We start from the raw sequence: 25,128 nt of genomic DNA on the forward strand, positions 1-25,128 counted from the left end.
AGAGAATGCCAAGAGTGTGCAAAGCTGTCATCAAGGCAAGGGGTGGCTATTTGAAGAATCTCAAATACAATTTAAAAAAAAATTGTTTTACACTTTTTTGGTTACTACATGATTCCATGTGTTATTTCATCGTTTTGATGTCTTCACTATTATTCTACAATGTAGAAAATAGTAAAAATTAAGAAAAACCCTTGAATGAGTAGGTGTTCTAAAACTTTTGACCGGTAGAGTGTGTGTGTGTGTGTGTGTGTGTGTGTGTGTGTGTGTGTGTGTGTGTGTGTGTGTGTGTGTGTGTGTGTATATATATATATATATATACACACACACACACACAGTGGGGAGAACAAGTATTTGATACACTGCCAATTTTGCAGGTTTTCCTACTTACAAAGCATGTAGAGGTCTAATTTTTATCATAGGTACACTTCAACTGTGAGAGACGGAATCTAAAACAAAAATCCAGAAAATCACATTGTATGATTTTTAAATAATTAATTTGCATTTTATTTCATGACATAAGTATTTGATCACCTACCAACCAGGAAGAATTCCGGTTCTCACAGACCCGTTAGTTTTTCTTTAAGAAGCCCTCCTGTTCTCCACTCATTACCTGTATTAACTGCACCTGTTTGAACTCGTTACCTGTATAAAAGACACCTGTCCACACACTCAATCAAACAGACTCCAACCTCTCCACAAATGGCCAAGACCAGAGAGCTGTGTAAGGACATCAGGGATAAAATTGTAGACCTGCACAAGGCTGGGATGGGCTACAGGACAATAGGCAAGCAGCTTGGTGAGAAGGCAACAACTGTTGGCGCAATTATTAGAAAATGGAAGAAGTTCAAGATGACGGTCAATCACCCTCGGTCTGGGGCTCCATGCAAGATCTCACCTCGTGGGGCATCAATGATCATGAGGAAGGTGAGGGATCAGCCCAGAACTACACGGCAGGACCTGGTCAATGACCTCAAGAGAGCTGGGACCACAGTCTCAAAGAAAACCATTAATAACACACTACGCCGTCATGGATTAAAATCCTGCAGCGCACGCAAGGTCCCCCTGCTCAAGCCAGCGCATGTCCAGGCCCGTCTGAAGTTTGCCAATGACCATCTGGATGATCCAGAGGAGGAATGGGAGAAGGTCATGTGGTCTGATGAGACAAAAACAGAGCTTTTTGGTCTAAACTCCACTCGCCGTGTTTGGAGGAAGAAGGATGAGTACAACCCCAAGAACACCATCCCAACCGTGAAGCATGGAGGTGGAAACCTCATTCTTTGGGGATGCTTTACTGCAAAGGGGACAGGACGACTGCACCGTATTGAGGGGAGGATGGATGGGGCCATGTATCGAGAGATCTTCCCTCAGAAAGAGCATTGAAACACAGCCAGGGCAACTAAGGAGTGGCTCCGTAAGAAGCATCTCAAGGTCCTGGAGTAGACTAGCCAGTCTCCAGACCTGAACCCAATAGAACATCTTTGGAGGGAGCTGAAAGTCCGTATTGCCCAGCGACAGCCCCGAAACCTGAAGGATCTGGAGAAGGTCTGTATGGAGGAGTGGGCCAAAATCCCTGCTGCAGTGTGTGCAAACCTGGTCAAGACCTACAGGAAACGTATGATCTCTGTAATTGCAAACAAAGGTTTCTGTACCAAATATTAAGTTCTGCTTTTCTGATGTATCAAATACTTATGTCATGCAATAAAATGCAAACTAATTACTTAATCATACAAGTGTACCTATGATAAAAATTACAGACCTCTACATGCTTTGTAAGTAGGAAAACCTGCAAAATCTGCAGTGTATCAAATACTTGTTCTCCCCACTGTATATATATTAATTTGTGGAATTTCTTAAAGCGTTTGAGCCAAATCAGTTGTGTTATGACAAGGTAGGGGGGTATACAGAAGATAGCCCTATTTGGTAAAATACCAAGTCCATATTATGGCAAGAACAGCTCAAATAAGCAAAGAGAAACAACAGTCCATCATTACTTTAAGACATGAAGTTCAGTCAATATGGAACATTTCAAGAACCTTGAAAGTTTCTTCAAGTGCAGTCGCAAAAACCATCAAGCACTATGATGAAACTGGCTCTCATGAGGACTGCCACAGGAATGGAAGACCCAAAGTTACCTCTGCTGCAGAGGATAAGTTCATTAGAGTTATCAGCCTCAGAAATTGCAGCCCAAATAAATGCTTCACGGAGTTCAAGTAACAGACACATCTCAACATCAACACACAAGGGTATAGACACATGCATACGCACACATTGTGATATTGTTGTATGGTGGTATTAAACATTTTGTATTGTAGATAGGTAGTGGTGTAATAATGTCATATGATGTACGTTTTATATGTAATGTAAGTGCTTTAATATGTTTGGACCACAGGAAGAGTAGCTGCTGCCTTGGCAGCAGCTAATGGGGATCCCTAATAAATACAAATACAAAACTGTTCAGAGGAGACTGTGTGAATCATGCCTTCATGGTCGAATTGCTGCAAAGGAAACCACTACTAAAAGACAGCAATTAGAAGAAGAGACTTGCTTGGGCCAAGAAACACGAGCAATGGACATTAAGACCTGTGGAATTGTGTCCTTTGGTCTGGAGTCCAAATTAGAGATTTTTGTTTCCAACCGCCGTGTCTTTGTGAGACGCGGTGTGGGTGAACGGATGATCTCCGCATGTGTATTTCTCACCGTAAAGCATGGAGGAGGAGGTGTTATGGTGTGGGGGTGCTTTGCTGTCTGTGATTTATTTAGAATTCAAGGCACACTTAACCAGCATGGCTACCACAGCATTCTGCAGCGATACGCCATCCCATCTGGTTTGGGCTTAGTGGGACTATCATTTGTTTTATAGCAGGGCAATGACCCAACACACCTCCAGGCTGTGTAAGGGCTATTTTACCAAGAGTGATGGAGTGCTGCATCAGATGACCTGGCCTCCACAATCCCCCGACCTCAACCCAATTGAGATGGTTTGGGATGAGTCGGACCGCAGAGTGAAGGAAAAGCAGCCAACAAGTGCTCAGCATATGTGGGAACTCCTTCAAGACTGTTGGAAAAGCATTCCAGGTGAAGCTGGTTGAGAGAATGCCAAGAATGTACAAAGCTGTCATCAAGGCAAAGGTTGGTTATTTGAAGAATATAAAATATATTTTGATTTGTTTAACACTTTTTTGGTTACTACATGATTACATATGTGTTATTTCCTAGTTTTGATGTCTTCACTATTATTCTACAATTTAGAAAATAGTAAAAATAAAGAAAAACCCTTGAATGAGTAGGTGTGTCCAAACTTTTGACTGGTACTGTACACACGTACATACATACACACACAGTCCCAGAGGAAGAGGAGTGGCACAGCGGTCTAAGGCACTGCATCTCAGTGCTAGAGGCGTGACTACAGTCCCTGGTTCGATTCCAGGCTGTATCACAACCGGCCGTGATTGGGAGTCCCATGGGGCGGCGCACAATTGGCCCAGCGTCGTCCGGGTTTGGCCGGTGTAGGCCGTCATTGTAATTAAGAATTTGTTCTTAACTGACTTGCCTAGTTAAATACAAAATAAAATAAAAGACAGTAGAGAGTTAGCAGTAAAAGTCTTACCACTGGGACTGTGAGCTCAGCGGTGTCATCCTCCTCTCCTTCCTCTCTATTGTCCTCCATTTCCTCCATGACTTCAGCCTTCGCCTCGGCAACCAGCTCTCGCAGGGGTCTGTTGGTCTTCACCGAGCAGACAAAGGGGTGCTGGGGGAGTCAGGACAACCAAGTTACAACCCTAGAACATAGAGCAGTGACCAGAGGCATAGAAAGCAAACAAGAAAAAGGGACTGAAAGGAGAAACTTAATGTGCCACCTGCATCGACCCATGGCGGTTAGCAAGAATACCAGAGACCAGGGTATGAGCTCACCCTGATGAAACATTGAAGTGTTTATTACCCGAAATCCTCATGTGCTTATAATAAGTTCCTAGATTGGACGGAGCTAAAAATGGAATAATTATTTACTTAGAGTGAACAAATATGAGCCGGTTTAAGAGGGGATAATTTGACAGCCACAAACAAGGCTGTGAGAAGGTAAGTGCAGCGAAGATATAAGAGCAAGTCATCCATTATTCAGGTGATTTGCACCATGGGTAATTTAATTGGCCCAGCTGGCGCAGGTAGGCATGTGAGAGGAAAGGGACACACTGGGCTGCCTGAGTCTCTGGTAGCATTAGCAATAGCTTTTAACTTCTCCAATGACAGAAAATGAATCAAGTCACCAATGAGTCAGGGGAGAGCAGAGTGCCAGCTATCACACAGGCGACAGGAGAACAACCACCAGGCAAAGTGCTGTACTAGGGTATCAAGTAAGACAGTGAGAAGCATTTTAAAACATCACTAAGACTTATGGACTTCCTAACTGGATGTCCAACAGAAATGATTCTAAAACAACACATCATCACTTCCTGGGTACACGGTACAAGCTACCCCTCTATAACTGTTATAAAAACCACAAGCTTGGTTTCTGCTGAGCTGAAAAGTCATTTTCTGGCAGGGTGTGGTAGTATAATGGTGGTAATTCTGTTGATTCAACCCATCACACCACAGCCCCAGCAGCTCGGAGTAGGAGAATCAGTGAAGTATATGTGAGTGTGTGGGTAGAGTCCAGTGAGTGTGCATAGAGCCAGTGCAAGAGAGTCAGTGCAAATAAAGAGGGGGGGTCAAGGAAAGTAGTCAGGGTAGCCATTTGATTAACTGTCCAGCAGTCTTATGGCTTGGGGGTAGAAGCTGTTCAGGAGCCTTTTGGTCCCAGACTTTGTGCTCCGGTACCACTTGCCGTGCGGTAGCAGAGAAAAACGGTTTATGACTTGGATGGCTGGAGTCAGAATTTTTAGGGCCTTCCTCTGACACTGCCTGGTATAGAGGTCCTGTATGGCAGGGAGCTCAGCCCAAGTGATGTACTGGGCCGTACGCACTACCCTCTGTAGCTTCTTACTGTCTGATGCCAAGCTGTTGCCATACATTTACATTACATTTACGTCATTTAGCAGACGCTCTTATCCAGAGCGACTTACAAATTGGTGCATTCACCTTATAGCCATACCAAGTTGTGATGTAGCCTGTCAAGATGCACTCAATGGTGCAGCTGTATAACTTTTTGAGGATCTGAGGGCCCATGCCAAATCTTTTAGGTGCAGAGCGTTCGATTTTCCTGCTGGGTGGCAAGGAGACCCGCAGCTCCGCTAAAACCACTGACAACTGCGTGCCGTTTTCAAGGGATTGTTAAATACATTTTAATTATTTAGTTGTAATATCATCAGCTCTTGAAGAGCATAGTCAGAACTACACATTTTCGATAATTCCATGCAAAACAGCAGCTCCATCAGCGTTATAGGCCTACAGCAAGTAAATGCATGATTTTAATGATCGGTAAACATCCATTGATCATGTAATTTCAGATACGTGACAGTAGGGGAATTAAGCAACAGAAGGATGCATTTGCCCATGTAATGCTACTGTTACAGATGTAGGATATTAAATTTGAGCCAGTTTGCTACAGCAGGAAAATAATCCTTCAGCAACAGCAAATGTGAATCGTTATGTGGATTACTTCAACATGGCTAGTTAACAGGGGATAAACTAGATGACTGTATCCAAATGTTGTTTGATTTGCTTGCCATCTATAGTAGTGATGACAGAAGTCCGACTGACAACTTCAGCAGACGACGTCGAGCCCTTTCCAAAAGCCTAATCCCTGATGAAGCAAGCTAAATGACACCTTGTTTGCATTAGCAAGCTAGCTACATGCCAAATGGATCTGGCTGCCCTCACATGTATACGAAAATACATGCTAAATTGAGGTTTACTGATTGCTGTATAAAACTGATGATGGAGCTAAATGTGGAATCATTTGAAATGTGTCGTTCTGACTATGCTCTTCAAGAGGGGATGATATTAAAACCAAATACAGTGGGGGAAAAAAGTATTTAGTCAGCCACCAATTGTGCAAGTTCTCCCACTTAAAAAGATGAGAGAGGCCTGTAATTTTCATCATAGGTACACGTCAACTATGACAGACAAAATGAGAAAAAAAAATCCAGAAAATCACATTGTAGGATTTTTTATGAATTTATTTTCAAATTATGGTGGAAAATAAGTATTTGGTCAATAACAAAAGTTTCTCAATACTTTGTTATATACCCTTTGTTGGCAATGACACGGGTCAAACGTTTTCTGTAAGTCTTCACAAGGTTTTCACACACTGTTGCTGGTATTTTGGCCCATTCCTCCATGCAGATCTCCTCTAGAGCAGTGATGTTTTGGGGCTGTCGCTGGGCAACACGGACTTTCAACTCCCTCCAAAGATTTTCTATGGGGTTGAGATCTGGAGACTGGCTAGGCCACTCCAGGACCTTGAAATGCTTCTTACGAAGCCACTCCTTCGTTGCCCGGGCGGTGTGTTTGGGATCATTGTCATGCTGAAAGACCCAGCCACGTTTCATCTTCAATGCCCTTGCTGATGGAAGGAGGTTTTCACTCAAAATCTCATGATACATGGCCCCATTCATTCTTTCCTTTACACGGATCAGTCGTCCTGGTCCCTTTGCAGAAAAACAGCCCCAAAGCATGATGTTTCCACCCCCATGCTTCACAGTAGGTATGGTGTTCTTTGGATGCAACTCAGCATTCTTTGTCCTCCAAACACAACGAGTTGAGTTTTTACCAAAAAGTTCTATTTTGGTTTCATCTGACCATATGACATTCTCCCAATCCTCTTCTGGATCATCCAAATGCACTCTAGCAAACTTCAGACTGGCCTGGACATGTACTGGCTTAAGCAGGGGGACACGTCTTGCACTGCAGGATTTGAGTCCCTGGCGGCGTAGTGTGTTACTGATGGTAGGCTTTGTTACTTTGGTCCCAGCTCTCTGCAGGTCATTCACTAGGTCCCCCCGTGTGGTTCTGGGATTTTTGCTCACCGTTCTTGTGATTATTTTGACCCCACGGGGTGAGATCTTGCGTGGAGCCTCAGATCGAGGGAGATTATCAGTGGTCTTGTATGTCTTCCATTTCCTAATAATTGCTCCCACAGTTGATTTCTTCAAACCAAGCTGCTTACCTATTGCAGATTCAGTCTTCCCAGCCTGGTGCAGGTCTACAATTTTGTTTCTGGTGTCCTTTGACAGCTCTTTGGTCTTGGCCATAGTGGAGTTTGGAGTGTGACTGTTTGAGGTTGTGGACAGGTGTATTTTATACTGATAACAAGTTCAAACAGGTGCCATTAATACAGGTAACGAGTGGAGGACAGAGGAGCCTCTTAAAGAAGAAGTTACAGGTCTGTGAGAGCCAGAAATCTTGCTTGTTTGTAGGTGACCAAATACTTATTTTCCACCATAATTTGCAAATAAATTCATTAAAAATTCTACAATGTGATTTTCTGGATTTTCTTTCCTCAATTTGTCTGTCATAGTTGACGTGTACCTATGATGAAAATTACAGGCCTCTCTCATCTTTTTAAGTGGGAGAACTTGCACAATTGGTGGCTGACTAAATACTTTTTTTCCCCACTGTAGTTATAACATTAATTTACAATCCCTTCAAAACAGCACGTAGTTGTCAATGGTTTGAGCGAAGCTAGGGGTCTCCTTGCCCCCCCAGCAGCCAAATCGAACACTATTGTGATGTTTCCCTGATAAACTATAGGCTGTCTCATCGTCATCGGGGTTCAGGCCTGCCACCGTCGTGTCGTCAGCAAATTCAATTATGTTGGAGTCGTGTGCGGCCACACAGTCGTGGTTGAACAGGGAGTACAGGAGAGGACTACGCACACACCCCTGAGGCCCCCCCGTGTTGAGGGTTAGCGCGGCAGATATGTTGTTGACTATCCTCACCACCTAGAGGCGAATCTGTTCCAAATTATTACCACGCATAATAGATAGATACATGTGAAAAAATTAAAAAATATTGTCCAGCGACTGAATCTAGTTGATGATCCCTGATGTATGTCATGAGTCACAGATGATGCTGATGAATGCTGTTCAATGAGCCTTATTGCCATCAATGCTATTTAACTGGGCTAGGAACATAAGTATGATAGCGATCAAAACCTTCCGTATGGCACTGAACACGACCACTCCCATCTCCCTCTGTAAACTTCCAGCAGGCTTTGGGCCTCTGTAATTGGCAAGGGTGGAGAGAATACGGAGAAATCCCAAAGCGACATTCGTTGGAAACAGGAATGCAAGTTGCTGACATTCCCCTCTGCTGTGGAACCCAAACAGGAAGCTGTGGCTCATGCATTTTAATAGACGCTTCGTCTCTTTCACGTTCTCCCTCTCGCACCCTCTCCCCAATGCCCTCTGTATGGTACTGCTCATTTGCCTATCGTATCAAGTCACCATTCCTCGTGTCTGAAACAGCTGATGTTTTGGGAGGTTAAGATGGTGGACCTGTGACTAGTGAGATAAGGACAGAGGGGGAACGTCCTCATACATCAGAGACAGAGGTATACAACAGTAAGATGGTGGACCTGTGACTAGTGAGATAAGGACAGAGGGGGAACGTCCTCATACATCAGAGACAGAGGTATACAACAGTAAGATGGTGGACCTGTGACTAGTGAGAGAAGGACAGAGGGGGAACGTCCTCATACATCAGAGACAGAGGTATACAACAGTAAGATGGTGGACCTGTGACTAGTGAGAGAAGGACAGAGGGGGAACGTCCTCATACATCAGAGACAGAGGTATACAACAGTAAGATGGTGGACCTGTGACTAGTGAGATAAGGACAGAGGGGGAACGTCCTCATACATCAGAGACAGAGGTATACAACAGTAAGATGGTGGACCTGTGACTAGTGAGATAAGGACAGAGGGGGAACGTCCTCATACATCAGAGACAGAGGTATACAACAGTAAGATGGTGGACCTGTGACTAGTGAGAGAAGGACAGAGGGGGAACGTCCTCATACATCAGAGACAGAGGTATACAACAGTAAGATGGTGGACCTGTGACTAGTGAGAGAAGGACAGAGGGGGAACGTCCTCATACATCAGAGACAGAGGTATACAACAGTAAGATGGTGGACCTGTGACTAGTGAGAGAAGGACAGAGGGGGAACGTCCTCATACATCAGAGACAGAGGTATACAACAGTAAAGTGTGTCTGAGGCTAGCTTACCTCCAGGAGCTGTGCGGCGTTTGGCCGACTCTCCGGATTCTTATCCAACGACTTTTTCAGGAAATCCTTAAAATCCTGTGACCTTAAAACACACAGAATGCCGGGAACATTAATCAAAGAAGGGAGAAGTTGAGAAGGACTGAGGGGGTGGTGGTGATATTTTCACTAGATAACTTCATGACACAGTCTGAGGCTAGAACAGAACAGATTCAGGAATGCGGTACACAGTTGGCTGTGGGGGGATTAGGCCCTAGCTCTCGCATCTGCTGAGCAATGGAACACACCGCCTCATAAAAACTGATCAGAAAAGCCACAGCTTTACACACTCTTAGTGCTGTGTTCACCAGCTTGTGGAGGATAGATGTAGACCTATACATCATCCACCCCCCTTTCTCCATACCCCTCTCCTCCACCTCTCTCCCCCGCTCTCTCATTTCTCCATACCCCTCTCCTCCACCTCTCTCCCCCTCTCTCTCATTTCTCCATACCCCTCTCCTCCACCTCTCTCATTTCTCCATACCCCTCTCCTCCACCTCTCATTTCTCCATACCCCTCTCCTCCACCTCTCTCCTCCACCTCTCTCATTTCTCCATACCCCTCTCCTCCACCTCTCTCCCCCTCTCTCTCATTTCTCCATACCCTTCTCCTCCACCTCTCTCATTTCTCCATACCCCTCTCCTCCACCTCTCTCCTCCACCTCTCTCATTTCTCCATACCCCTCTCCTCCACCTCTCTCCCCCTCTCTCTCATTTCTCTATACTCCTCTCCTCCACCTCTCTCATTTCTCCATACCCCTCTCCTCCACCTCTCTCCCCCTCTCTCTCTCATTTCTCCATACCCCTCTCCTCCACCTCTCTCCTCCACCTCTCTCATTTCTCCATACCCCTCTCCTCCACCTCTCTCCCCCTCTCTCTCATTTCTCTATACCCCTCTCCTCCACGTCTCTCATTTCTCCATACCCCTCTCCTCCACCTCTCTCATTCTCTATACCCCTCTCCTCCACCTCTCTCTCATTTCTCCATACCCCTCTCCTCCACCTCTCTCCCCCTCTCTCTCATTTCTCTATACCCCTCTCCTCCACGTCTCTCATTTCTCCATACCCCTCTCCTCCACCTCTCTCATTCTCTATACCCCTCTCCTCCACCTCTCTCTCATTTCTCCATACCCCTCTCCTCCACCTCTCTCCTCCACCTCTCTCATTTCTCTATACCCCTCTCCTCCACCTCTCTCATTTCTCCATACCCCTCTCCTCCACCTCTCTCCCCCTCTCGCTCTCATTTCTCCATACCCCTCTCCTCCACCTCTCTCTCATTTCTCCATACCCCTCTCCTCCACCTCTCTCCCTCTCTCTCTCTCTCTCATTTCTCCATACCCCTCTCCTCCACCTCTCTCCTCCACCTTTCTCATTTCTCCATACCCCTCTCCTCCACCTCTCTCCCCCTCTCTCTCATTTCTCTATACTCCTCTCCTCCACCTCTCTCATTTCTCCATACCCCTCTCCTCCACCTCTCTCCCCCTCTCATTTCTCCATACCCCTCTCCTCCACCTCTCTCCTCCACCTCTCATTTCTCCATACCCCTCTCCTCCACCTCTCTCCCCCTCTCTCTCATTTCTCCATACCCTTCTCCTCCACCTCTCTCATTTCTCCATACCCCTCTCCTCCACCTCTCTCCCCCTCTCTCTCATTTCTCCATACCCCTCTCCTCCACCTCTCTCATTTCTCCATACCCCTCTCCTCCACTTCTCTCCCCCTCTCTCTCATTTCTCTATACTCCTCTCCTCCACCTCTCTCATTTCTCCATACCCCTCTCCTCCACCTCTCTCCCCCTCTCTCTCTCATTTCTCCATACCCCTCTCCTCCACCTCTCTCCTCCACCTCTCTCATTTCTCCATACCCCTCTCCTCCACCTCTCTCCCCCTCTCTCTCATTTCTCTATACCCCTCTCCTCCACCTCTCTCATTTCTCCATACCCCTCTCCTCCACCTCTCTCATTCTCTATACCCCTCTCCTCCACCTCTCTCTCATTTCTCCATACCCCTCTCCTCCACCTCTCTCCTCCACCTCTCTCATTTCTCTATACCCCTCTCCTCCACCTCTCTCATTTCTCCATACCCCTCTCCTCCACCTCTCTCCCCCTCTCGCTCTCATTTCTCCATACCCCTCTCCTCCACCTCTCTCTCATTTCTCCATACCCCTCTCCTCCACCTCTCTCCCTCTCTCTCTCATTTCTCCATACCCATCTCCCCTTACCTCTCACCCCCCCCCTCTCTCCCTCTCTCTCTCATTTCTCCATACCCATCTCCCCTTACCTCTCACCCCCCCCCTCTCTCTCTCTCTCTCTCTCTCATTTCTCCATACGCATCTCATCCACCTCTCACCCCCTCTCACTCTCATTTCTCCCCTTCTTCCACCTACTGCCCCTCCTCCCCACCTCTACCCCCTTTTCTGTCCTCGCTCTCCCCCCCCCCCCCAGCTCTCCTTATGTCCCCCCTTCTCTGGCCCCACCTCTCTCTCCCCTTCTCTGGCCCCACCTCTCTTCCCCCTTCTCTGGCCCCACCCCTCTTCTCTCCCCCGTCTCACCACTTGTTGGGTTGCTCCAGGGTAGGGGGCTCAGACTTGGCTATCTTCAGCAGGACCCTCATGGGGTTGAGTTCATGATGCGGGGGCTCGATCTGGGCCAGCTCGATGAGGGTGATGCCCAGGGACCAGATGTCAGCCTTGTAGTCATACGGAGCGTCCTTCATGGTCTCACACATCACCACCTCCGGAGCCATCCTAGAATACAACATAGTACAATAGAGGACCCCTAATATAGTGGAACATTTCCTCTAGTGTTTTTTTAGAAGAAAATAAAGTGTGACGTTAATGTTTAGGTTTCATATGATTCATCTGAAACGTCCCTCACGTTTACTGCCGTTGGCTTATTACAAAATGTGTAAATACTTGTACACAGTTGTAAATAGTTCACATTCCAAGCTCACAGCCAATATTTGCATGTCAACACACTTTCGATTCAGCTATGTTTACTGACCAAGTGGACAGTAGGCATAATAACGTACTGGAGATAGAGGCGTATTCAGTGTTTGCTTACCATCAAAAGTGACACGTTCCATAATCTTGAGAAATGGTACACTGTTAAGCTTCACATTCACAGCAGAATACACAGAGTGAAATCCCATCTGTATCTAATTTATGAAGCTATCGAACATTGTGCAACACCTGGGCAGGGTGAGAAGCTATCCCAGATGACATTGGATAACCTGCTCTGGTCAGTTAACTTAAACCGAACCATGCTTATTGGCGGACCAGCCAGATCCAGAATCAAACTAAGACATTAGAGCTTTTCCAAGGGCCTTGTAAAGCTATGATCAAAACAGAACATAGAACTGGTTCACTAGGTGCCATGGGTAGTAGGAAGATTTTTGACATCTAGTCATGCAGTACGACCATTATCCCATTAAAGACTGTGTGCGTCCCAAATAGCACCCTATTCCCTGCACATTTTGACCAGAGCGCGATAGGGTGCCATTTGGGACAAAATCACTGGCAGTGGGCGATACCCATTCTCCTTACCTGTTGTTTTCATGTGTATGTACTCACCAGTATGGTGTTCCTATAAAAGAGTCCCTTCTTTGCAGGGTTTTGGTATTTTTCGCTGACACGCCAAAATCCGCTGCAAGCATAGACACACAAAGAAAACAGAAAAGTTTAAATGTGTTTCAGAATTCCATTTCTTGGTAGAGTGAATGATTGACAGGCCAGTGTTATAACCTCATTTCTTATTTTGGGGGAGGAATATGTGTTTCTACACCGTAAAACTGCCATGACGTCATTGAGGCGAGACGCAAAGCTGCCTGATTAAATTTACGGCACAGGGCATAACATCCCAAACGACCGTTCCATTTCCCCAGACATGATCCAGCACTTACAGAGATGTTATTTCTGCTTTAGCAGCACATGCGTCTTTCTCAGGATATTACCAGAGACCACCTGGGATGTGACCAGGGCAATGCTGGCAAAGGTATCCAGTTCAGATTCTAGTCTTTTTTATTTTTTATATTATTATTATTATTATTATTATTATTATTGTTATTATTATTATTATTATTATTATTATTACTACTACCTTTATTTACTAGGCAAGTCAATTAAGAACAAATTCTTATTTACAATGACGGCTTAGTCATTCTTGACCTTTTAACTGTTCCATAAAACAAACTCAGACTTCCCTTTGGTAAGTATAGTGTCTGATTTCTGTTAGGCCTTGAGGAATTCTTTAGGGGCCAATTCCTTTTCAATGATGGTTGAAAGAATGGGAAAACACTATGAACTAGGATGAAAATACTCAACTTTCCCCATCTGTGTGAGTAAACAGACACCAAGAGTATCTATTCTCTGTACATGAGGAGAAAATCAAAATTCTAAATCAAAAGCCTTCTAGGCAAAACGCATAACAGACTAGCTTCATATGACAGGCCAGAAGAACCTTACTGTACACGGCCTTATTTTGGTAACTTTCCGTTAGAGGCTCTTGGTAAAGCAGCAGCCTAGTGGCCTGATTTAATGATTACAGAGGCAACTCCCTGTCATAAAAATAAAAAAGCTCAGGCGTCTGTCCTAGTGAAACTATGTAAGGCATTGAAAAGGGCCTTGTAACATGAGGAATCAGTCAGACTGTCTGAAGTTCAGACAGCGAGTTAGAAGTAACTGACAGCGGGAGTTCCCAGGGGGTCCTTAAAAGTTCACATGAGTTTTCGGGCAGCCCTTTGAGTACAGTACAGCTCTCTTCCCTGTTCCTCCCTTTCTCTCAGACTGACATTTAGAAAGCCATTATAGGCTCCACAAAGCAGCCGTATTGTTTGGCAAGTGTTGCTTCAACAAATATCTGAGAGACCGTTTGGACCCAAATCCTCAGCTCACAGAACTTCAGGAACACTGAAACTCAACAGAATACTAGCTATAAATCGCATTGAGGAAGAATTTATCCGAATGCCGCTTTCCCACGCATCTCACATCTGATACTTCCGAGATGCCTCAGGGAAGGACTTTTTCTAACTGGGTTGATTGTGTGTTTGTAACATTCACGTGATTTTTGTGAACATTCCCATCACGCTCTGCTGTCCAACAAGATAACAGCCACTCTTTCCAAAGACGACCGTGACCAATATACAATGTCCAATGAGAAGTCTGTTGCTTATTGGAGAGAATTAGTCCAAATAGTTTAAGACTGTGGATAACATAGAGGAAGATTAAGTGGCATGGTTCAGAGTTGTGAAATCTAAACCCAATAAGTAGAATACTGGTTCTAGCATTCTGGAAACACCAGGTCTCCGAGTTCTATAAGAATACATTCTATGGGTAAAACATTGTGGAGGGAGAATATAGAGACTGACCTAGCTTGATGTCTCCCTCCAGTGTGAGGAGGATGTTCCCGGCCTTCAGGTCTCTGTGGATGATCTTGATGCTGTGCAGGTAGACCAGGGCCTCCAGCATCTGTTTGCAGATCACCTGGATCTGGGGCTCTATCAGGCCCCGGTCAAGCTCTGCAGACCAGAAAGAGGCGAGGACACAGGTTAGGGGAACTCACATCAACAACAAAAGTTTTACTAAAAATCCTATCAACAGGAAAATAGTACAACCCATTTTTACTGGTAACAGGTCCGAACTCCACCGAAGGCAAGGTGGTTTATTGGGTCACCTGAGTATTTCCCATGCAGCAGATAGGGCTGCTGCCAGTACAAGATGTAAGTAGTCTTAAGAGGCCACTGCCCCCTGAGAGCCCAGAGAGTGTAAATTGACTTTGAGAAAACATTCACATGCTAAACCAGGCTCTCTCTATTCTCTGTGTTTGGTTAGTTGTACTTGGGGCCAGCGACTGCTGTATGAGAAGCAGGAGGGTAATTCCACGGTACAGTAGAGCAGACTTCAGTATAGTTCAGCACAGTAAAGTAGAGTATGGTTCAGTACAGTACAGTTCATTAGTGTACTCAGATCTAGTGTGCTCTACTGTGTACTGTACTCTACTGTACAGTACAGTATTATACTCTACTGTGCTGTACTTTACTGTGCCGTTTAAACTTGTGAACCCAACTGTGGTTTGTAAATACTATGATTTCCCATTGAAGCCAACTCAATCGCAGAAATTCCGTTACGGATTTTTCTGAAATTCCGTTACCAATTTGGTAACGATTAACTAATGCCATTAACTAGCTTAATTATTTTTGTCATTTGACAGCTCTAGTTTTAATGTATTTCTAATAACTTAATACTTTTTCGGTTTGACCAGAAATCAGCCTTTGCTTATTCCAGATTTTTAGGATGGAAAATGGTTGAAAATGTATATATGCCTTAATTTCTCAAAAATATAGACTCCTAGCTTTCATTTGACACCCAATTCGACATGCTCCTATGAACTTCACGTTAGTGCTCATCTGTCCTTTTACATGGAAATGACCAGGGATATTTCCCACAGTGACCAGGGATATTTCCCACAGTGACCAGGGATATTTCCCACAGTGACCAGGGATATTTCCCACAGTGTCTCCTCTCTGTCTGCGCCCAGTGTTTTGCAACAATAGCAGATCCATTACAGCGTGACGTCACTTGGCCCTGTTCGCTAATTCTTTTATAATAGAGCAATATTCTTAAGAGCAACAACGCCGTGGCAGTTGCAGCTACGGCCTCAGGTATAGAATCTGAAACATCAAACGGGAGAGGCAGGACGCTAATGAAAACAAATGTTCTAAAGGAGAGAGCAGAGTACCGCACATACCCATAAAGCACCACCCTGCCTACAGCACTGTGGGGTCCGGAATTATTGACACCCTTGATAAAGATGAGTAAAAAAGACTGTATAAAATAAATAATACAAATACTGAGCTATACTGTATGCAATTTTTAGGGGGAAAAGTATATTATTTTATACTAATACAATTTCTCAGAGAAAGAGATTTTGCTTAACAAGTAATAAAAAAGAACATCTTTAAAAAGGTATGGGTAGAAATAATTGGATCCCCTGTTTTAAATACTTCAACACCCTCCCCTTGTGAGGATAATGGCACTCAGCCTTTTTCTAAAATGTGTTATGAGATTGGAGAACACATTGGGAGGGATCTTAGAAAATTAATCAATACAGAATCTTTCTGGATCCTTGATATCTTTTGTCTGCGATAATGGATTGCCCTCGTCAATTCAAGTTTGGCCTTCGAAAGAACAATGCATGTGCAGAAAATACCTCATCCCTACTATAAAATATGGTGGTGGATCTTTCATGTTATGGGGCTATTTTGCTTCCAATATAGCATACAATATAGCTCAGTATTTTAATAATTTTTTGCTAATCTTTATCAAGGGATCCAATAATTCCGGACGTATGTCTCCGTACCTAACATAGTAGCGTCCACGGCTCCTCCGGGGCAGAACTCAATCATGATCTGTGAGGAGGAAGAAGAAAAGTCAGTATTGTGATTTACAGTCTTATCAGGAAATACAAACTAAATACAAACTTCCTAAGAGGGATTCCATGGAAAGTCTAATCACATTTTCTAGAGAACCATCAACATGACCCACTTCAAAGTCACCGGCAGATGTTAGTAGCCATTGTTTGTGACTTTTTCTGTGAAAAGCTTCACAGAGAAAAGGAGGAGGAGTAAATAAAGAGAGAAGATGGATTAAATGGAGGGGGGCTGAGAGGAGGAGACGAGAGGGAATTTTCACAGAAGTGACAGGTAGTAGCCTAGCTGCCTTCAATCTTACTGAGATACACTGGTCTCTCTCTGCTGTATCGCCCTGAGAGAACGTCTGAAATCTAGAAGAGAGGGAGACAGACAGAGACAGGAGTTGTGGGCAGTGAGGCCTCTTGGAGCCCAGATAACCTATATAATAAAGACAGCACATGTCAGCAGCAGAAGCCTGACGCTGCCCAGTCACCAGGAGAGAAACCAACAGCTCCCTTTCTAGTCATACACTCCTGTCTCTCACAGCTGTGGTGAAAACCCTCTCACACTTTACAATGCCTCGTGTCACTAAAGGCAGAACGCACCGTGGCCATACAGAACAGGACTACAGTCAGTGTGTGTTTAGCGATGGATGCGATAACAGACTGTCACTAACATAAACCAAATACCAGCCCTGCCAAGGTGAAACAGCGAGAGCTGAGGAAGGGCAGAAACAGAATAGAAGTTAGAAAACAATCCCTTGCATCTGCACTGTCAAAGGCTACTTCTGAATGTGTCATGCAAGTCAACAGGGGGCCGATCACAATAAAGCCAGAGTATAAAGAAATGTGTTTTGATCATATTCCACATGACTCGAGTCTAGAGGGTTGGTGGGGTAGAGTAACTAACATACTGGCGTTTATCCTAGTCAGTCAGATGTCTTGTCACTGTTCATCAACAGCATACATGTCTCACTGTTACATAATCCCCTGACCATTGGGTAAACACAACACAGACGTAGGTCTTGCGTTGCCATAGCACAAAAAGCCCTCTCCAACACATTCATTCACCTCTGTGCTATGACACTATTGTCAAAGCAACGAAACAAAATGGAGGACTCATAGGTAGCTTCATTGTCAACGTACATAAGCGGGGACACACACACACAAAGACTGAATGGTGGTACACCATCCCCAGCTGAGGGATGTGCCTGTGTTCCGGTCAGTCTTGGCTAGCCTCCACAGTAAAACAAGGGCGTCTTATGTGGCATAAGTTGATTTTTTTTAAAAGAGGCATTTGCGAGGTCTTGTATTAGCATTGGCTCAACTGGAGTTTGAGGTTTATTTGTGGTTTTCCAAAATCCCTACTTCTCCTCCCATCAACAAATACAGATGTGGATGACAAGCTAGATAAATAGACTTAAGAGGAAGGCATACCTTGTACATACTCAACATTGGTTGTGTCCACTGAATACCATGGTAAACACCTACTGTAAAATGCTTTATCAGATTGAAGTGGTTTTATTTATAGACACCAGGAAGTTTTTAGTGGAATCTAATGATGATTGTCTCCATCGCTGATAGGTAAATTGTATCAGCTTTCTCCCTTTGAGGGAATGCTGGCATGGTTTCCAGACGACAAGAGCAATGTTGCACTGGGGAAAGATGTGATCCAACTGGTCAGACCGCATACAAACTACAGCCTGTACGTCCCTCTTGGGAGAGAAATATCTTAATAATTGAGGACTGTTAAAAGATGCCATTTCACTGGCTAAGCCCTCTCTGAATTCATGCCACTGAGTGCTCAGTCGGGCAAGTTAAGTTGAGCTGATGCTGGTGCAGACCTGCAACCACTGTGTTAGATATACAAGTAAACTGGCTTAGGAAGCACCTAGGCGACATTGACATGGTATTTAAGTTAATTCAACTGTGTACCGACACTGACAGTGATTTGCAACCTCATCTTCTAAGGAATCTCCCGGACATCTTTTCTCCTTCACGCACAGAATCTGCACTATTATGCCTAGTGACACTTTGGAACGTTCTAGTGATAGACGGGTACAGTTCTAAATTGGTTTAGGACCCATTTGTCACCCTTGGTGAACATACATATCATGTGGCATTCCATAAGGTTCGATTTTGGGTCCGGTACTGTTCTGTTTATATACAGTACCAGTCAAAAAGTTTGGACACACCTACTCATTCAAGGGTTTTTCTTCATTTTTACTATTGTAGAATAATACTGAAGACATCAAAACGATGAAATAACACATATGGAATCATGTAGTAACCGAAAAAGTGTTAAAGAAATTAAAATATATTTTATATCTGAGATTCTTCAAAGTAGCCACCCTTTGACTTGATGACAGCTTTGCACATTCTTGGCATTCTCTCAACCAGCTTCATGAGGTAGTCACCTGGAATGTATTTCAATTAACAGGTGTGCCTAGTTAAAACAATTTGTGGAAATTCTATCCTTCTTAATGCATTTGAGCCAATCAGTTGTGTTGTGACAAGGTATAGTGGGGGAAAAAAGTATTTAGTCAGCCACCAATTGTGCAAGTTCTCCCACTTAAAAAGATGAGAGACGCCTGTAATTTTCATCATAGGTACACGTCAACTATGACAGACGAATTGAGAAAAAAAAATCCTGAAAATAGGAAATGGAAGACATACAAGACCACTGATAATCTCCCTCGATCTGGGGCTCCACGCAAGATCTCACCCCGTGGGGTCAAAATGATCACAAGAACGGTGAGCAAAAATCCCAGAACCACACGGGGGGACCTAGTGAATGACCTGCAGAGAGCTGGGACCAAAGTAACAAAGCCTACCATCAGTAACATACTACGCCGCCAGGGACTCAAATCCTGCAGTGCCAGACGTGTCCCCCTGCTTAAGCCAGTACATGTCCAGGCCCGTCTGAAGTTTGCTAGAGTGCATTTGGATGATCCAGAAGAGGATTGGGAGAATGTCATATGGTCAGATGAAACCAAAATATAACATTTTGGTAAAAACTCAACTCGTTGTGTTTGGAGGACAAAGAATGCTGAGTTGCATCCAAAGAACACCATACCTACTGTGAAGCATGGGGGTGGAAACATCATGCTTTGGGGCTGTTTTTCTGCAAAGGGACCAGGACGACTGATCCGTGTAAAGGAAGGAATGAATGGGGCCATGTATCGTGAGATTTTGAGTGAAAACCTCCTTCCATCAGCAAGGACATTGGAGATGAAACGTGGCTGGGTCTTTCAGCATGACAATGATCCCAAACACACCGCCTGGGCAACGAAGGAGTGGCTTCGTAAGAAGCATTTCAAGGTCCTGGAGTGGCCTAGCCAGTCTCCAGATCTCAACCCCATAGAAAATCTTTGGAGGGAGTTGAAAGTCCGTGTTGCCCAGCGACAGCCCCAAAACATCACTGCTCTAGAGGAGATCTGCATGGAGGAATGGGCCAAAATACCAGCAACAGTGTGTGAAAACCTTGTGAAGACTTACAGAAAACGTTTGACCTGTGTCATTGCCAACAAAGGGTATATAACAAAGTATTGAGAAACTTTTGTTATTGACCAAATACTTATTTTCCACCATAATTTGCAAATAAATTCATAAAAAATCCTACAATGTGATTTTCTGGAATTTTATTTCTCATTTTGTCTGTCATAGTTGACGTGTACCTATGATGAAAATTACAGGCCTCTCTCATCTTTTTAAGTGGGAGAACTTGCACAATTGGTGGCCGACTAAATACCTTTTTCCCCCACTGTATACAGAAGACAGCCCTATTTGGTAAAAGACCAAGTCCATATTATGGCAAGAACAGCTCAAATAAGAATAGAAACAGTCCATCATTACTTTAAGACATGAAGGTCAGTCAATCCGGAACATTTCAAGAACTTTGAAAGTTTCTTCAAGTGCAGTCGCAAAAACCATCAAGCGCTAGGATGAAACTGGCTCTCATGAGGTCCGCCACAGGAAAGGAAGACCCAGAGTTACCTCTGCTGCAGAGGATACGTTCATTAGAGTTAGCAGCCTCAGAAATTGCAGCCCAAATAAATGCTTCACAGAGTTCAAGTAACAGACACATCTCAACCTCAAATGTTCAGAGGAGACTGCGTGAATCAGGCCTTCATGGTTGAATTGCTGCAAAGAAACCACTACTAAAGGACACCAATAAAAAGAAGAGACTTCATTGGGCCAAGAAAAACGAGAAATCTGTCCTTTGGTCTGATGAGTCCAAATGAGATTTTTGGTCTTTGTGAGACGCAGAGTAGGTGAACGGATGATCTCCGCATGTGTAGTTCCCACCGTGAAGCATGGAGGAGGAGGTGTGATGGTGCTTTGCTGGTGACACTGTCAGTGATTTATTTAGCATGGCTACCACAGCATTCTGCAGCAATACGCCATCCCATCTGGTTTTGGTTTGCGCTTAGTGGGACTATCATTTGTTTTTCAACAGGACAATGAACCGACACACCTCCAGGCTGTGTAAGGTCTATTTGACCAAGAAGGAGAGTGATGGAGTGCTGCATCAGATGACCTGGCCTCCACAATCACCCAACCTCAACCCAATTGAGATGGTTTGGGATGAGTTGGACCGCAGAGTGACGGAAAAGCAGCCAAAAAGTGATCAGCATACGTGGGAACTCCTTCAAGACTGTTGGAAAAGCATTCCAGGTGAAGCTGGTTGAGAGAATGCCAAGAGTGTGCAAAGCTGTCATCAATGCAAAGGTTGCCTACTTTGAAGAATCTCAAATATATTTTGATTTGTTTAACACTTTTTGGGTTACTACATGATTCCATGTGTTACTTCATAGTTTTGATATCTTCACTATTATTCTACAATATAGAAAAAAAGTAAAAATCAAGAAAAACCCTTGAATGAGTAGGTGTCCAAACTTTTGACTGGTACCGTAATATATATATATATATATATATATATATATATATATATATATATATATATATATATATATATATATATATATATATATATATATATATATATATATATATATATATATATATATATATATATATATATATATATATATATATATATATATATATATATATATATATATACATACACACACACACACACACACACACACACACACACACACACAGCTGTGGACATTTTTTTCTTAAATCAGCATCTCTACATGTATGACAGCCATTCCATTCCAGTGTCTGTTGAATTCCAACACAGGCACACCTCATTCTACTGAACTAGGTACTGATTAGGTGATCACCTGAACCAAATCTTATTTAATGAGGAAAAGCATAAAAACCACTGCTGTGGTCATCACTATCCTCTTGCAATAGGACCAGCTGGATGGCAAAAACAGTGCTAATAGTACCTCAAAAGCAATATTAATCAAAAAATAACTATTGACCATGCCAAAAGAGTTGAAAATGAAAGTTTTTAGTGAGGAAAAGAAGGGTTCAATTCTGGCTTTACTGGCAGAGGGATACAGTGAGCATCAGGTTGCTTCCATCCTTAAAATTTAAAAGACGGCGGTTCATAAAAACAAGGTCAAGCAGCAGACATTGGGGACAAAGCTACAAACCGGCAGAGGGCGAAAATGACTCTACTGACCGGGATGACCGCCAATTTATTCGAATGTCACTCAACAACCGTAGGATGACATCAAGTGACCTACAAAAAGAATGGCAAACGGCAGCTGGGGTGAAGTGTACGGCGAGGACGGTTCGAAACAGGCTCCTAGGGGCAGGGCTGAAGTCGTGGAAAGCTAGAAAAAAGCCCTTCATCAATGAGAAGCAAAGAAGAGCCAGGCTGTGGTTTGCAAAAGACCATAAGGATTGGACCGTAGAGGACTGGAGTAAGGTCATCTTCTCTGATGAGTCCAATTTTCAGCTTTGCCCAACACCTGGTCGTCTAATGGTTAGACGGAGACCTGGAGAGGCCTACAAGCCACAGTGTCTCACACCCACTGTGAAATTTGGTGGAGGATTGGTAATGATCTGGGGTTGCTTCAGCAAGGCTGGAATCGGGCAGATTTGTCTTTGTGAAGAACGCATGAATCAAGCCACGTACAAGGTTGTCCTGGAAGAAAACTTGCTTCCTTTTGCTCTGACATTGTTCCCCAACTCTGAGGATTGGTTTTTCCAGCAGCACGATGCGCCATGCCACACAGCCAGGTCAATCAAGGTGTGGATGGAGGACCACCAGATCAAGACCCTGTCATGGCCAGCCCAATCTCCAGACCTGAACCCCATTGAAAACTTCTGGAACGTGATCAAGAGGAAGATGGATGGTCACAAGCCATCAAACAAAGCCGAGCTGCTTGAATATTTGCACCAGGAGTGGCATAAAGTCACCCAACATCAATGTGAAAGACTGTGGAGAGCATGCCAAGACGCATGAAAGATGTGATTGAAAATCAGGGTTATTCCACCAAATATTGATTTCTGAACTCTTCCTAAGTTAAAAAATGTACATTAACTTATTTTCTTTGCATTATTCGAGGTCTGACAACACTGCATCTTTTTTGTTATTTTGACCAGTTGTCATTTTCTGCAAATAAATGCTCTAAATGACAATATTTTAATTTGGAATTTGGGAGAAATGTTGTCAGTAGTTTAGAATAAAACAAATATGTTATTTTTACCCAAACACATACCTATAAATAGTAAAACCAGAGAAACTGATAATTTTGCAGTGGTCTCTTAATTTTTACCACAGCTGCGTGTGCGTATATAATATATATATATATATATATATATATATATATATATATATATATATATATATATATATATATATACACACATACATACATACATACACACACACACACACACACACACACACACACACACACACACACCTTAGCCAAATACATTTATACTCAGTTTTTCACAATTCCTGACATTTAATCCTAGTAAAAATTCCCTGTCTGAGGTCAGTTAGGATCACCACTTTATTTTAAGAATGTGAAATGTCAGAATAATAGTAGAGAGAATGATCTATTTCAGCTTTCATTTCTTTCATCACATTCTCAGTGGGTCAGAAGTTTACATACACTCAATTAGTATTTGGTAGCATTGACTTCAAATTGTTCCGGGTAGCCTTCCACAAGCTTCCCACAATAAGTTGGGTGAATTTTGGCCCATTCCTCCTGACAGAGCTGGTGTAACTGAGTCAGGTTTGTAGGCCTCCTTGCTCGCACACGCTTTTTCAGTTCTGCCCACAAATTTTCTATAGGATTGAGGTCAGGGCTTTGTGATGGCCACTCCAATACCTTGACTTTGTTGTCCTTAAGCCATTTTGCCACAACTTTGGAAGTATGCTTGGGGTCATTGTTCATTTGGAAGTCCCATTTGCGACCAAGCTTTAACTTCCTGACGTCTTGAGATGTTGCTTCAATATATCCACATAATTTTCCTTCCTCATGATGCCATCTATTTTGTGAAGTGCACCAGTCCCTCCTGCAGCAAATCACCCCCACAGCATGATGCTGCCACCCCCGTGCTTCACGGTTGGGATGGTGTTCGTCGGCTTGCAAGCCACCCCCTTTTTCCTCCAAACATAACAATGGTCATTATGGCCAAACAGTTCTATTTTTGTTTCATCAGACCAGAGGACATTTCTCCAAAAAGTACAATCTTTGTCCCCATGTGCAGTTGCAAACCGTAGTCTGTCTTTTTTATGGCGGTTTTGGAGCAGTGGCTTCTTCCTTGGTGAGCAGCCTTTCAGGTTATGTCGATATAGGACTCGTTTTACTGTAGATAGATACTTTTGTACCTGTTTCCTCCAGCATCTTCACAAGGTCCTTTGCTGTTGTTCTGGGATTGATTTGCACTTTTCGCACCAAAGTACGTTCATCTCTAGGAGACAGAACGCGTCTCCTTCCTGAGTGGTATGACGGCTGCGCGGTCTCATGGTGTTTATACTTGCGTACTATTGTTTGTACAGATGAACGTGGTACCTTCAGGCATTTGGAAATTGCGCCCAAGGATGAACCAGACTTGTGGAGGTCTACAATTTCTTTTCTGAGGTCTTGGCTGATTTCTTTTGATTTTCCCATGATGTCAAGGAAAGAGGCACTGAGTTTGAAGGTAGGCCTTGAAATACATCCACAGCTACACCTCCAATTGACTGGAATGATGTCAATTAGCCTATCAGAAGCTTCTATAGCCATGACATCATTTTCTGGAATTTCCCAAGCTGTTTAAAGGCACGGTCAACTTAGTGTATGTAAACTTCTGACCCACTGGAATTGTGATGCAGTGAATTATAAGTGAAATAATCTGTCTATAAACAATTGTTGGAAACCTTACTTGTGTCATGCACAAAGTAGATGTCCTAACCGACTGGCCAAAACTATAGTTGGTTAACAAGACATTTGTGGAGTGGTTGAAATACGTGTTTTAATGACTCCAACCTAAGTGTATGTAAACTTCCGACTTCAAATGTATACACACACACACACACACACACACACACACACACACACACATTACCCCTTGGCAGAACGCACAGCATTGATTTTCACTGC

At 43.8% G+C, this 25,128-nt stretch overlaps 1 protein-coding gene across 1 annotated transcript in view; it reads right to left on the minus strand.

The window, feature by feature from the left end:
• Window positions 1-25,128, minus strand: part of LOC311142845 (serine/threonine-protein kinase 10-like) — a 64,484-nt gene that overhangs the window by 18,165 nt on the left and 21,191 nt on the right. Inside the window, exons 3-8 of the mRNA XM_084178541.1 lie at window positions 16,553-16,601; window positions 14,562-14,711; window positions 12,769-12,841; window positions 11,749-11,943; window positions 9,168-9,249; window positions 3,608-3,748 (exon numbers count right to left, since the gene is read on the minus strand). Coding sequence (XP_084034667.1) covers window positions 3,608-3,748; window positions 9,168-9,249; window positions 11,749-11,943; window positions 12,769-12,841; window positions 14,562-14,711; window positions 16,553-16,601 — 690 coding nt within the window. The remainder of the gene's footprint in view (window positions 1-3,607; window positions 3,749-9,167; window positions 9,250-11,748; window positions 11,944-12,768; window positions 12,842-14,561; window positions 14,712-16,552; window positions 16,602-25,128) is intronic.

This window comes from Coregonus lavaretus, assembly GCF_964263955.1.
Source record: "Coregonus lavaretus genome assembly, chromosome: 15".
NCBI classification, from domain to species: Eukaryota; Metazoa; Chordata; class Actinopteri; order Salmoniformes; family Salmonidae; genus Coregonus; species Coregonus lavaretus.